Source organism: Zingiber officinale, chromosome 4A (genome assembly GCF_018446385.1).
Source record: "Zingiber officinale cultivar Zhangliang chromosome 4A, Zo_v1.1, whole genome shotgun sequence".
NCBI classification, from domain to species: domain Eukaryota; kingdom Viridiplantae; phylum Streptophyta; class Magnoliopsida; order Zingiberales; family Zingiberaceae; genus Zingiber; species Zingiber officinale.
In genome coordinates, this window is record NC_055992.1 from 10855920 (window position 1) to 10869620 (window position 13701).

The following is a 13701-nucleotide window of genomic DNA, read 5'->3' on the forward strand; positions in this document are numbered from 1 at the left end:
GGAAAAATGGCTAACCCTGTACATATTCTATAAGGGAATTTCTTTCTCAAATAAGTGTTTGTTAGATTCATCAGCTGGAGGTTATTTTATGGACAAGAGTGTAGATGAAGTATATACGTTAATTGATCAAGTGACATTGAACCTCCATGAATGGTCGAACAAAAGTTGGATGGAATCTCCCTTAAAAATTCAAGAAGTGCAAGCCATAAATGCAAGAGAGCCTGTCAAACAAAATGCAGTTCAACCACCCAAAAATGTTGAAATTCACAAGTCACAGAATGAGGAGTTCAAACATTTGGGGGAAAAGATTAATAGCATAGTTTCAAAATGGTTCAAAGAAGACCTTCCTCCTACACAGACAAGATCTAGTGTAAATGATAATGATACTAAGTTGAGAAGTGGTGAGAATCATGAAGAACTTCTAAAAAAAGACTTGTACAAAATTGAGGAGATGAACAATAGAAGACCACAAGAACTCATCTCCATTACTCTAGGAAGTTCCCAAAGGCCACAAGTACCTTTCCCTCAACGGTTGATCACATCAACACTAGATAAGCAAGTTGGACCTCCTCTGCAACCTAAAAGGGAATATGGGAAAAAGAAAGTACCTTTCCCAAGACCTTCACTAAGGGTTCCTTTTCCATAAAGGCTAGTGAGGGTCAATGAAGATAAAGATCTTGGCAGATTCTATGATCCAAATATGGTTGAATGCAGATTTCTTGATGTATATAAAGGTGAAGACTCCTCAGATGAGGATTTTATTGAACTTAAGAATACAGGATGTTATTGAACTTATTGAACGCAGTGGTGAACAAGTTTTCAGATCTACCTCCAGGTTTTACAGGATGTTATAGTGAAATTGAATTCTCAAATGATGAATGTGATGTGGTAGATCAACTTAAGAATACAAATGAAGTCGGTGATCCTCATCTTGTTGATTCTCCTTCAGATGATATTGATCTTGGTACATTATTTAGCAGTGAATGTGATGATGATGATGATGATATGGAAGGAAGTGTAGGGAGTTGTGGTGTGGATGCAGCATCTTAAGAATCACCTCCTTTGTCCACACAACCTTCTGAGATTATGAGAGTTGCAAGGATTGAACATGTTATGGACCAATGCGTAGGGACTTATGCAGAATTAGCAGAGTTTCAAGAATCACCACCTTTGGTAGCACCAATGCCTGAGCTAGAGCCACGGCCATTATTGAATTTAGAAGAGGTCACATCCATATGTTTAGAACTTTCAGGCATCTCTCAGCAAAATAAGGGTAATATTCTTAGCAATCCTTTGGAAAATTTCATAGAGGTACTAGCATTGATTTTATTGGATGTGTTTCATCTTTTGATACATGCTCTGTTAAATTTAATATTTTTATAGTTCTTTCTAATATTTCTCTTGTATGGGAGGTGTGCTTTTTCTTTGCATGTGCATGTTGGTTGCTACTCGGAATACTATTCTATTTCCCCTGTACAAAAATTTGTACAAGCATAGAACTTAATCTAGCTACCCATGTGCTCTACTGAAGTTAAACTTGGATTGCAAACGATGCTTAACATTATTAATCCAAGTTGCTCTTCAGAAGCTAGACTTGGATTGGAAATGATACTTAACATTTTTACTCCAAGTTTAACCGATGTGATCTTCCTAAGTTAAACCATATTACAGAAGTTGATTAAATATCTATTTCAAAGATTGGCTACCAGGTTAAACATGACGAAGCACTAGGCCTTCTTGATTATGGGATCATCCACCACTTCCTAGACAAAGTCTTTCAAAGAAAAATTTGATATTTAACTTTTTAAAGTAACCCTAGGTTTAACTACAGAGACCACAATAGAAACACGAGATCGAAACGTAAAATTGAAATACAAAATCGATAGCACGAAATCAAAACATAAAATCGCTAGCCTCTTGTGTTGGTGTTTCAGAATCCATGCAAAGAAAACTAACTAATTAATTCGAAGCGGAAACCATTAATTAGTTATACCTTTCTTTGTAGCTAAAGACCTCTTGATCTTCTGTTGTATTCCTCTCTTCCTCTTGGACGTTGTGTGGGCAATGATCTACCAAGATGGAATCCACCTGAACCACTTCTTCTCCTCCAAGACTCTCAAGCCACCAAGGGATGCCAAAATAGGAAACTCCTTCTCTTCTTCTTCCCCTCCAAGCAACTGGCCACCTAGGTACTTCTTGTCTTCTCCTTCTTCTTCTTCAAGCTCCGACCTTAGAAGGAAGAAACGGAGGAAGAAGGGAATATAGATGACGCCGGCCTTAAGGGAAGAGAGAAGGAGAGGGCCGGCCATAAGCAAGGAGAAGAGGAGATTAATAATATGTGTTACACCATAAGGCAACACGACCTCTTCTTTTATAATCCTTGCTCATGGCAAAAAAGTAAAGTTTTAAACATAATTAAAACTTCCTTATTTGTGGCCTTCCATTAAAAAAATAAATTTTAACAACAATTAAAATCTCTCTTTTCTAAATTTCCTATTGTACATGACAATAAAGGAAAGTTTTAAAATTAATCTCTCTCTTTTAAAACACATAGACAACTATAAAAAAAGGAAAGATTAATTAAAACAAACATCTCTTTTTAAATCATGGTTACAAAAAAGGAAAGTTTTATCAAAAATTAAAATCTCTCTTTTAAACATTATAGATAACTACAAAAAGGAAAGATTTTAACAAAATTAAAATCTCTCTTTAATCCTTTGTAGATAGTTATAAAAGGAAAGATTTTAAAATTTTAAAATTCTCTTTTAAAACCATGAGGATGACTATAAAAGGAAATTTTAACACAAAATTAAAATCTTTCTTTTAACCATTGTAGATAACTACAAAAAAGGAAAGATTTTAACAAAATTAAATCTTTATTTTAACCATTGTAGATAACTACAAATAAGAACGATTTTAACAAAATTTTGTTTTTAAAATAAAACTTCCTTTTCCTTTTCAAGTGGTCGACCCCTAGCTTGGCACCAAGCTAGGACGACCACCTCTTGGCTTCTAAGCCCATGCTTGGCTGACCCCCCTTACTCCTAGCAAGGATGTGTCCGACCTATTACTTGGGTAAGAAGTGGACTTTGTGGATACAAGACTTTATAGAGGCTACAACAGGGACCGAGAGGAGAAATTGATTTTGGTCTCCCAATGAGCTTGAGCTTCCTGTGTTCGCCCCGAACACCCAACTCAAGTTCATCAATAATAACTCATACCATTAAAGAGTTATTATTGAACTATCACACCAATCCCAAATTATATATGGGCTCATTCTTATCATGAGTGCATTAGTCTCCCTGTGTTTAAGATATCAAATGCCCACTAATTAAACGAGTTACTGACAACTCATTAATTAATATCTAGCTTCAAGAGTAGTACAATTCAACTTCATTATCATGCCAGACTAAGTCCACCTGCAGAGTTTACATGATAATCCTTATGAGCTCCTCAAGGGGACATCATCAACCAAGATTACTAGGACATAATTTCCTTCTATAATTAACAACACACCATATAAATAATATTATTTCCCAACTTATCGGGCCTATTAATTTATCAAACTAAAACTCACCCATTGATAAATTAAAGAAATAAATACTAAGTATATGTGCTTGTTATTATATCAGGATTAAGAGTACACACATCCATAATAATAGAGGTTTTATTCTTTTATGTAGTCAGTATAAAAAGAAACAACCTCAAATGGTCCTACTAAATACACACATAGTGTACTAGTGTAATTTTATAATCAAGACAAACTAATACCAAATTATGTTGGGTTTTTCGGGCCGCAAAAACTATTTTTTCGCGTCGCGGAAACCCCGAAACTCCCTAGCCAACGGATCCGTGCAAAGAAAAATTTTCGAAATACTACGAGTATGAGTTTAACTAGATCTACACTTAGATCTACATGGAGAAAAGCTTATACCTTCGATGTGTGCCCTTCGCGAGTCCCGCTTGTCCAAGGAGATGCCGGATCTCTAGTTGTCAAAGTAGACAACTCTCTAGAAGTATCCACACGAACAAGATGTGTTATCTAACACACAAGGATGGAGAAGAGAACACCACAAGTGTGCTAGCACTTCTTGATGCTCTCGGATGGGATTGGAAGAAGAAGAAAAGAAAAGAAGAGAACACACTCCTCTAAAATCTCTATGTGACTTTCACTAACCTTTCTTCTTGGATTAGATTCACTCTCCTTTCTTCTCCCTTGCTTGAAACCCACGACCAAGAGAAGAGAAGGAGCAAGAAGAGAGCTTAGGAGGAGGAAGATGACTTGAATGAGAGTTACTCACCAAAAGAAAACTTCTCTCTTTCCATCAAGTGGTGTAACCCCCTTCACATTAATCACGATTAATGTGGAGGCCATTAAAGAGAATAGTTGTAACCTCCATGAGGTGGCACATGTGATGATGTGGCATATCATCATTAGTTCTCCTAATTCCAAGTCACAAATGATGTGGCATAAAGTCAAGTCAAACTTGACTCTTCCTCTTCCTCTCAAGTCAAGTCAAACTTGACTTAATCTCTTTCATGGTTGATCTAATCCAACTATTTAATTCAAGCCAATTTAATATAATGAATCTAATTCATTTAATTAAATTGATTCAATGAGTCATAATCTAAATTAGACTCATTGAACACATGAATCAACTTGAGTCCAACTCAATTAGCCCAATTAGGATTACTCTTAATCCAATTTGATTCATCACATGAATCTAATCCTCTTGGTTCATCATATGAACCTAATCTCCATCCAATTGTTCTTTGTGTGTGACCCAATAGGTTCTTGTAACGTTGGCAATGTTTCTAAACTCCTTTAGAAACATAAGCAATGAGCAGCATCTAGCAATACATCATTGCTACCCAAGTTACACTACAACAAAAACCTTCATAGACATCGGTTTTCCACCGGTGTCTATTTCATTTTCGACCGATGTCTATGAAGCCGATGTTAAAAGTCTGCCATTTTAGACATTGGGTTAAAACCGGTGTAGTATCACTTAACGATACCGGTCTTCGAATCAGTTATTAACCGGTGTAGTATCACTTAACAACACCGTTTCATCAACGGTGTAAAACTGATGTAATATTAGTTAATAACACCGGTTTTACAGCGGTGGAAAATCGATGTAATATCAATATTTTTTAACAGTACAAATTTGATTTCCGAAATAGTAACAAAAAAATACACAAATATTCTTCATTCAACATTATCCATAAAATATACAAATATTCACAAATTACATAAATATTCTTCTTACAACAGTATCCATAAAATACACAAACATTCTTTTTACATCAAAAGCTAATAGATATCATAATCAAGGTAGAACATTCTTTTAACAACACATCAAAGTAGAACCGCACTTCAAATGTAATTTAGCATGCATTCAGCCCACTCGAACCGCACTTCATGAATTTCAACTCTGGAGTACTTGAGATTTGTAAAATGTAAAAACACATAAATAATATATTAGTAAACCAAGACCAAAAATCATAGTTGAAAAAGTAGTAAGAGCACCAGGTAACAAGATGACTAATTTGAATGCTTAAAAAGAGACATATTCATCATTTATCTCAACCACATCAATGCTTACTTCAATGCTTGCAATAAGGATCTTCAGTGGTTCACAAGGTATCATAAAGTTGAATTTACAGTTACAAATGAAGTAAAAGAATCATATTCAGCTGTCAAAAGATAACTAGGTCCATGCTCTTAGAGAGAACCATACAAAACAAAATGAAAGGTTTCGAACATAAAAAAAAAATGTTAGTCATGCCAAGACTGAGATCACTCATCTATCTATCATTTCAACCTAATAAATTAGTTACTTTGGTTTTGCAAAGTCTCCCAATTGTGTAGGAACCTCAGTAGCTTTTATCCCAAGTTCAGAGAAGAAGAATAATAATAAGGAAAATCAATTTCTGTATTTACAACACTATTTTGATGTTAAATGTTGTTAACATGTTTGTTTAACGTTGTTGTCTCCTTGTTTAGGAGCATTCTTCATAGCCCGCATGAATTTTTAAACAAAATCATGTCTAGTACTGTTTTTCATTTTTCTTATTGATGGAATTGAACCCAAATCCATCGCTAAGAATTAATTTGTCTCTGGAGCACAAAAAATTATGAATTTTCATAACCTCAATCAAAGCATTAGTTTGCTTTTTGTTCTAGCATCTAAAGCAAAAGAAAGTACATAAAGGAGAGAGGATAAGGAATAACCATGACAAGAAACCAGGAAAATATATAATAACAGTAGTCCTTCAAAGACAATGAAAATCAAGCAACTAACTTAAATCTGAAGGTGATGCGTAAGTTCGAAAATCTTAATAAAATACTTTGAGTGAGGCCATATTGAAAACAGGTAGTCGAAGATTGTAAACCTCAAATTTCATTCCCATGCTCTGATGAATCAAGGTATAGCAAGATTTTAAGATTTATGAACTACTAAACAAAAATATCATGAGGAAGAATCTATAGAAGTACCTGGACAACATGGGAAAATTCATTAAGGAATGCATTTTGTGTGGCTAGGGATAGATGACTGCAAGCCAAAACCTCCAGCATATGTGTAACACCCGCCCTCCCAGGTAGCACTAAGGCCACCCCGAAGGGACGGACGTCACTGAAACATAGACATCAATTACTAATGCATATGGATTCATGGCAGCGGAAGACTTATTTAATTTTTTTTTTCTTTTATCATATGCATTTAGTTTACTTATCATGGCATGTGAATCAAAGCATACTGAACATTTCATCATATCATCATCATTCTAACATGAGTAAAATATCATAAGTGTATGAAATACTAGCTGAAATCATCATCATAAGCATAGGGTCCAACTTAGTTCACATGCACAGCTTAACTAATTATAAGTTCCAAAACTTAAGTAGATCTATCCACCGAGCACTTCCACACACATCCATCACCTTTCCTGCTACTCCCCTTAATTGATCCATTCCTTGCCTTTATCTGCAGTACAAGGAAAACGTGTAGCTATAAGCCAAAGGCTTAGTGAGGTCCTTGCCTACCCATAAATCCGAAAAAAACACATAACATAACATAACATGTAGAAAACATAGCATAGCATAACATAGCATGGAGAATCATAACATAGAACATATCTTATCATGTAAAAACCATAACATCTCATAACATAACATGAGAGAAAGCAGAACATAATATATCATATCACATAAGGAGCATAACATATCAAAGTATATCATGTGAGTGTATATCATGATTCATATCACATTCTGTAAGCACATATCATGAAGCCTATCATATCATGTAACATGTATCATAACTCATTCCTGTTCATAAGGGTGCATAAACATAATTTCATAAATATGTGCATGTAGATGCAATATGTATATTTTTAAAACATGTATCATGGAATGCACATATGCATCATGCTTCTTCCAAAACATATAGTATACATACTTGAATATCATATCATCATCATGAGAAGGGCCCTGGCTTGTACCACATGTAAACATAAATGCACGCAATCCCTAGGACAGGGTAGCTAGCCCCGAACTTACTAGGGATCTAGGTCCGTTCATAGTCCGTCGACCTAGGGGCGCTTATGGAGCCCACCCTTGGTACAAGCCATACAAAGTAAAATATCATGCATATCATATCTCATCATATCATACATGTCATAATTCTGGTCATATCATTAAGAGAGCTCTTGATCCCAACTTAAGGGAAGCATCTCTTTACCATAGCATGAAGAGTGCTCTTGATCCCAACTTAAGGGAAGCAACTCTTTTCCATAACATGAAGAGTGCTCTTGGTCCCAGCTTAAGGGAAGCAACTCTTTAGGCTTTTCTTCTTACATAAGCCATTCATACATGCATTATGAAACATAACATGTTCTTATCATAACATAAAGTATAACATGTCATTTTCATATCATCGAACATGGCATATCATCTCATGAACTTGGCATACATATCATGAACATGGCATATCATATCATGAGTCTAGCATATCATATCATTAACATAGCATATCATGTCATAAGTCTATCATATCATATCATGAACATGGCATATCATATCATAAGACATAGCAATGCAACATATCATAAGGCATATTTTCACCATATCATGAAGCATAAAAGCTTAATCTACTCATATATCAAAGGCTACATATCATGAGAATACATAAACATGTTTAGTTAGGTTTAAACTCTTTCCTAACCCAATTAATCCATCTTGGCCGAACCACATCAGTAGGTTTCATCCTCATTTCATTCCATATTAAGCATAGAACTTACCCACATAACATGTAAACTTGATCTAAACACATACAAGGCATTATACTTCATGAATAAGCATGTTTGAGTTCAAACTCTAACCTTAATCCATTTATCTCAATTTGGCCGAAACACATCAGTAGGGTTCTTATATCATTTGGTTCCATATGAAGCATAAAACTTATCCACATAACATGTAAACTTGACCTAAGCACATACAAGGCATTATACTTCATGAATAAGCATGTTTGAGTTCAAAACTCTAACCTTAATCCATTTATCTCAATTTGGCCGAAACATATCAGTAGGGTTATTATATCATTTGGTTCCATATGAAGCATAAAACTTATCCACATAACATGTAAACTTGACCTAAGCACATACAAGGCATTATACTTCATGAATAAGCATGTTTGAGTTCAAAACTCTAACCCTAACCCATTTACTTCAATTTGGCTGAAACATATCAGTAGGGTTTCATATCATTTTATTCCATATGAAGCATAAAACTTAAACATATGACATGCAAATTGGATCTAAGTATATACAAGGCACTATACAAGCATATACAAGGCACTATACTTCATGAATAAGCCTATTAGAGTTCAAAACTTTAACCTTAACCTATTTATCTCAATTTGGCCGAAACATATCAGTAGGGTTTCATATCATTTTATTCCATATGAAGCATACAACTTAAACATATAACATGCAAATTTGATCTAAGCATATACAAGGCACTATACAAGCATATACAAGGCACTATACTTCATGAATAAGCCTATTTGAGTTCAAAACTTTAACCTTAACCTATTTATCTCAATTTGGCCGAAACATATCAGTAGGGTTTCATGATTTTTCATTCCATATCAAGCATAAAAAATTAAGTTATCCATATATAAAATTTCCTACATCATAAAAGAGTACAACTACTATAGTTTCTATGCAAAATTCTTGACCTAAGGCCTATAAGTCATGTTGGCCGAAACATATGTATAGAAATCTCCTTGTTTTTGTCACAACATGAAGAATGAGAACTTAGCTATCAACACATAAAATTCACATATCATATAAGTATGAAATCAAGCATGTTCTCACAAGAAAAGAACCTAGCCTTAACCCTCTTTTGTCTCTTGGCCGAAATATTCATAGTGAGGGTTTAGATTTCTTTTTTTTTTTTTATAAAACATAACTTGAAACTTGTTGACCCTAAAAGATCATCCATCAAAACCCACAAGAAAATTTTACGGTTTTGAAAACTCTTGAAAAAAAAACTTAACGATCGATTCGACAACAACTTGTACTGCAGTGAGGGGAATACTCACATCCTTCGCTAAAATTCTCTAAGGAGGGAACCTTGCTTGTGAATCCTTCCTAGAGGAGAGCTTCCTTGCTCCTTGGTCTCGGCAAGAGGATGAGAGGGAGAGAGAGGTCACGGTGAGGGAGAGTAGGAGGAGAATGAGAGCAAATGACAACTCATCTTTAATTTCCTCCTTTTATTCATTATGAGAGGAGGAAGGAAAATATATTTTTCTTCCTCCTTTCTTTTACTCTCTTCATAATTAAGAGAAAAGTCTAGATACATCCCTTCTTGGTGAGTAAGAAAGGAATATTCTAAAGCATCTCTTCATTAGAGAGGGAGAAGACAACTCTCACTTCTCCTTCTAAGAGAAAAGTCTTTTCTTCTTACATTTAATTATGGTTTCCCTCTATTTCCTAACAATAATTTCTCTTGGTCTAGTGGTTATCTTATTCAGGCATCTAATGAGAGATCTAGAGTTCAAGTCCTAGACCTTATGTATTTTTATTTCTATTTTATTTGTTTAAGTGTTCGGCTAGGAGCAAAATTCAACTAAAGCATATATATTTTTCTTTATTCATGATAGAATATTCTAGAATTTTGCTAAGGACCCTATGGGTGTTACAATATGCTTGATAGCCAAATCAAGAACTCCAATAAAAGAATACCATGTAAGTAAATGGAAGGAGATAAGGTCAAAAGCATCAAAGATAAATGCACAAATATACAAACAAAGCATAGAGAACCTTCCAACATTGTAGTGAACATGATTAGATATATAACTCCAACCATTTTCTCTGTAAACGAAGAGTGCATTCCTATAAGCTCGAATCGCATGTTGTCTCTACATTTTACAGAATGAATGTTTTACAATTAGCACATAAAATTTTGAACATGCTTTAAATATCTAAGACACAAGTTTCAATATGAAGATAAATTTGACATGCAATCGAGTACCTGATCAGAAATGTAGTAACGGTTTCCAGACAAAACAAGATGAAAACCATACTTGCGTAACATTGGTGGGATGGAAAGCAAATAGTAGTAGGATGCTTGTTCAAGCAATCGACCTGCCAAAATAATTATCTAGTTTTGTGATCTCGTAACAGCAAACTCATGCATGTAAAATGGAAATTGTTAGCGTTGATGGCAAAGTTTGATGGAATGATGACTTATGGACTTGCAACAATACAACAAAGAATAGTGAACATATATATACCAGTCGTGAAGGCATACTCAGCCGATGTCGTATCCTTTTCCCAGTCCTTCCATCTGTGTATCTGCCCAAGAGAAGATTATCAATGCAAAGTGGATACTGCAACAGCTAAACTAAATCATCCTCAGGCAATGCTATGGAATTATTCAGAATGATACATAATGTAATCCACTACTCTGTCACTGCAGATTCACCTTTGCTCTTCCAAGGACCATTATAAGAGCACTATTTACCACATGAAACACAGCCAAAAAGAAGATCAGAATGTGCAACTGGTGCAAGCCTGTGGCAGTAATCAGTTGCTCCTTTTCCTACAAGTGATCGCAACTGAACATTTTAGTGAAAGCTTCTTAGATTTTGTTTACAATAGATTATTTTCAACCAAACAATCAGAGAATTGGAAGTTGTTGTGCACTACTCACTGGGGGGCATTCAACCACTGAACCACCAGCAGCTAAAATCCTGCGCTTCAGGTGTGACTCCGTCAGCACCAGCACGAGCAGCCGCCTTTTATTTCCGCCAGTTGACTCTGCATCAGGGCGACATGGCAGCATAGAATCTGCAACTGCCTTTGGCACGCAGATTTTCACGATATGGTCCTGACTAAACGTCAACAGCAAGGAGATGAAGCTGAGAATCATCAACTCTGCGAAAACCACAATGGATCACAGAGTTACAGTAATTCATCTATTCCGGATACCATGCACGTCGAAAGAGTGCTCCAATTTAGGTATGAACTTTCTGGTTTTACCGGCTTTCACCTTCTCAAGAACTTCAAAAAGAGTTCTCTTTTGCCTCTTGATAAACCACTGACAACGAAGTCAAAGCAGATGTAACTGTCAATCATATGAGAAAATGATGTTGATGCAGGACAAGATGGAGTAGCATAATTCCAAGCTAGGAAAAAGATAAGCCATTCAAGGATCTGAAGTATGAAATTATCAGGACAATTTCTCACTTGCAGCCCCAGACATTCCAGAAACTGAAAGATGATTAATCTTTAAGATATAAACTGAGAATTTATAAAACAATGCTTCCTCGTGAAACATGACTAATAACTCGTAAAGAAACCACTTTTGCTTCATTTAATTTCTTGATGTTACTGATAACTCCCAAAGAAACAACAAAGCAAAACAACTTTTTGTATTCGCAAACCAAGTTCATCCTGATCAAGATAGTTTAGATTTTTTTTCCCAATACATACATACATAGATCAAGATTGAGACAAACGCCTCATAATTTTCCTTTAAAAATTATAGTAAAAAAATTAAATTCCTGAGCAATTTTCCTGTCAAGAAAAATACCTAAACACATATCAGACAAAGTGAAGCTCTGACTCACCTCCCCGACATGATGAAGTCCCTTCTCCAGCAACAGGGAGATGATGATGATGGCCAACTCAAAAATCGAGCAATCGACCTGCCTATCCGTGAGCTACGCCATAGGACTCAAAAATCGGCCCGGCGTCGAAGATGGAACCCTCAAACGCCATGCCTTTCTTAGGGTTAAATCGGCCACCCATGTCGCCGCTCCACCGCCTGCCTTGAACGTGCATCGCCTCGTACCCCTCCCCCTCGAACCACCGCTCCCACTCCAGGTGGTGGCAAAGGGGGAGCCATCGAAAGGGCACCCACGAAGGCGAGGTCGTGATTGTCGGAGAGGTAGATCTGGTGCAGAAGGGGAGATAGTGGGAGGGGAGGGATAGGAGGAAGTAAGTCGATGCCCCTTCTGTGTACGAGCTCCTGGATCTCGGTGTTGTTCTCTCTTCCTTCGGATTCCCTCACGTTGCCGACCAACCGTGCCATGGGGGTCGTGGGCGTCCTCTCGCTGTTCGGATCTCGTCGGCCCCTACCTTAGCCGGGAAGAGCGAAGAGAGGAAGGAGGAGGAGGAAGAGAGGATCGGACGAGGGAATGATTTATGTTGCGATTTTGCTTAGGACCGAAGCAGATGGTTTTGATCCTGGGAGAGGAAAGGGCGTCGATCCAGGAAGGGGCGTCGATCGAAGGGGAAGATGGAAGGGGCATGGATCGAAGGGGAAGAGGGAGATGAGGCTGAGAGAGATGGTCGGAGGTTTAGGTTTAGGTTTAGGCTGAGAGAAGGGGTGTGATACTGGTTTAGGTTTGGAGGGAACTTTGTGAAGTGTAGCTGGTGGAAAAATTAAATTATTATTTTTGGTTCATTAACACCGGGTTTTAAAAACCGCTGTTAAAACCGGTGTCTATTAACAAAAAAAAAAGGCGCTCATAGACATCGGCTAAAAAATCGATGTCTATGAGTGAAAATCTGCGCTCATAGACATCGATTTTTGAAAAACCGGTGTAAAATACTCAAAGACATCGATTTTTGCTTAAAATCGTTGTTGTTCCACCGATGTCTATGAGGGTTTTTCTTGTAGTGAATTACAAGAATGTTGAGATCCAACATCACCTTGTGACTAGTAATTGTGACTCCTCACAATATATGACAAGTGTCGTTCTATCCTAGACATCTAGATTGATCAATGTGAGGCATAGACCATGTCATCCTCTGATCAATCTAATCTTGAACTCCAAGTAGACTCACTAAGTCAAATGAGCTCAATATCTCATATTGACTCATTTGGGCATGGACATGCACTTCGTGGTCTCACTCTATCAAGAATATCGATGTCGCTCTCGTCATATAGGAGGGATAGATCCCATCTACATCACTCACATCCCTCTGCATAATTCGTTACATACCCAGTAATCGCCTTTATAGTCCACCCAGTTACGGGTGACGTTTGACGAAACCAAAGTACATAACTCCTTATGTAGGGAACCATGGTTACTTCAGGTCTAAGGACTAGTAGTCATACTAATAGCCACATGAGAAAGTATATGACACTCATATAACGATCCATGATACTTTCTCATGGCGGGTCAT

The 13701-nt window shown here is 36.6% G+C and overlaps 1 protein-coding gene across 1 annotated transcript; it reads right to left on the minus strand.

The window, feature by feature from the left end:
- Positions 1–10729: 10729 nt before the first annotated feature.
- LOC121973129 (MLO-like protein 7) lies at positions 10730–11359 on the minus strand. The gene is made up of 3 exons (XM_042524716.1): positions 11219–11359; positions 10991–11107; positions 10730–10860 (listed from the first exon to the last, which is right to left on the minus strand). Exons 1-3 carry the CDS (start codon positions 11348–11350, stop codon positions 10753–10755), a joined length of 357 nt encoding a protein of 118 aa, XP_042380650.1. The 5' UTR covers positions 11351–11359; the 3' UTR covers positions 10730–10752.
- Between the last annotated feature and the right edge of the window lie 2342 nt (positions 11360–13701).

Coding starts and splice junctions, on each gene's coding strand:
- LOC121973129 (XM_042524716.1), bottom strand. CDS start 11,350: ATGCTGCCATGTCGCCCTGATGCAGAGTCAACTGGCGGAAATAAAAGG. Junction 11,108..11,218: donor CAGTGGTTGAATGCCCCCCA/GTGAGTAGTGCA, acceptor GATCACTTGTAG/GAAAAGGAGCAACTGATTAC. Junction 10,861..10,990: donor TGGTCCTTGGAAGAGCAAAG/GTGAATCTGCAG, acceptor TCTCTTGGGCAG/ATACACAGATGGAAGGACTG.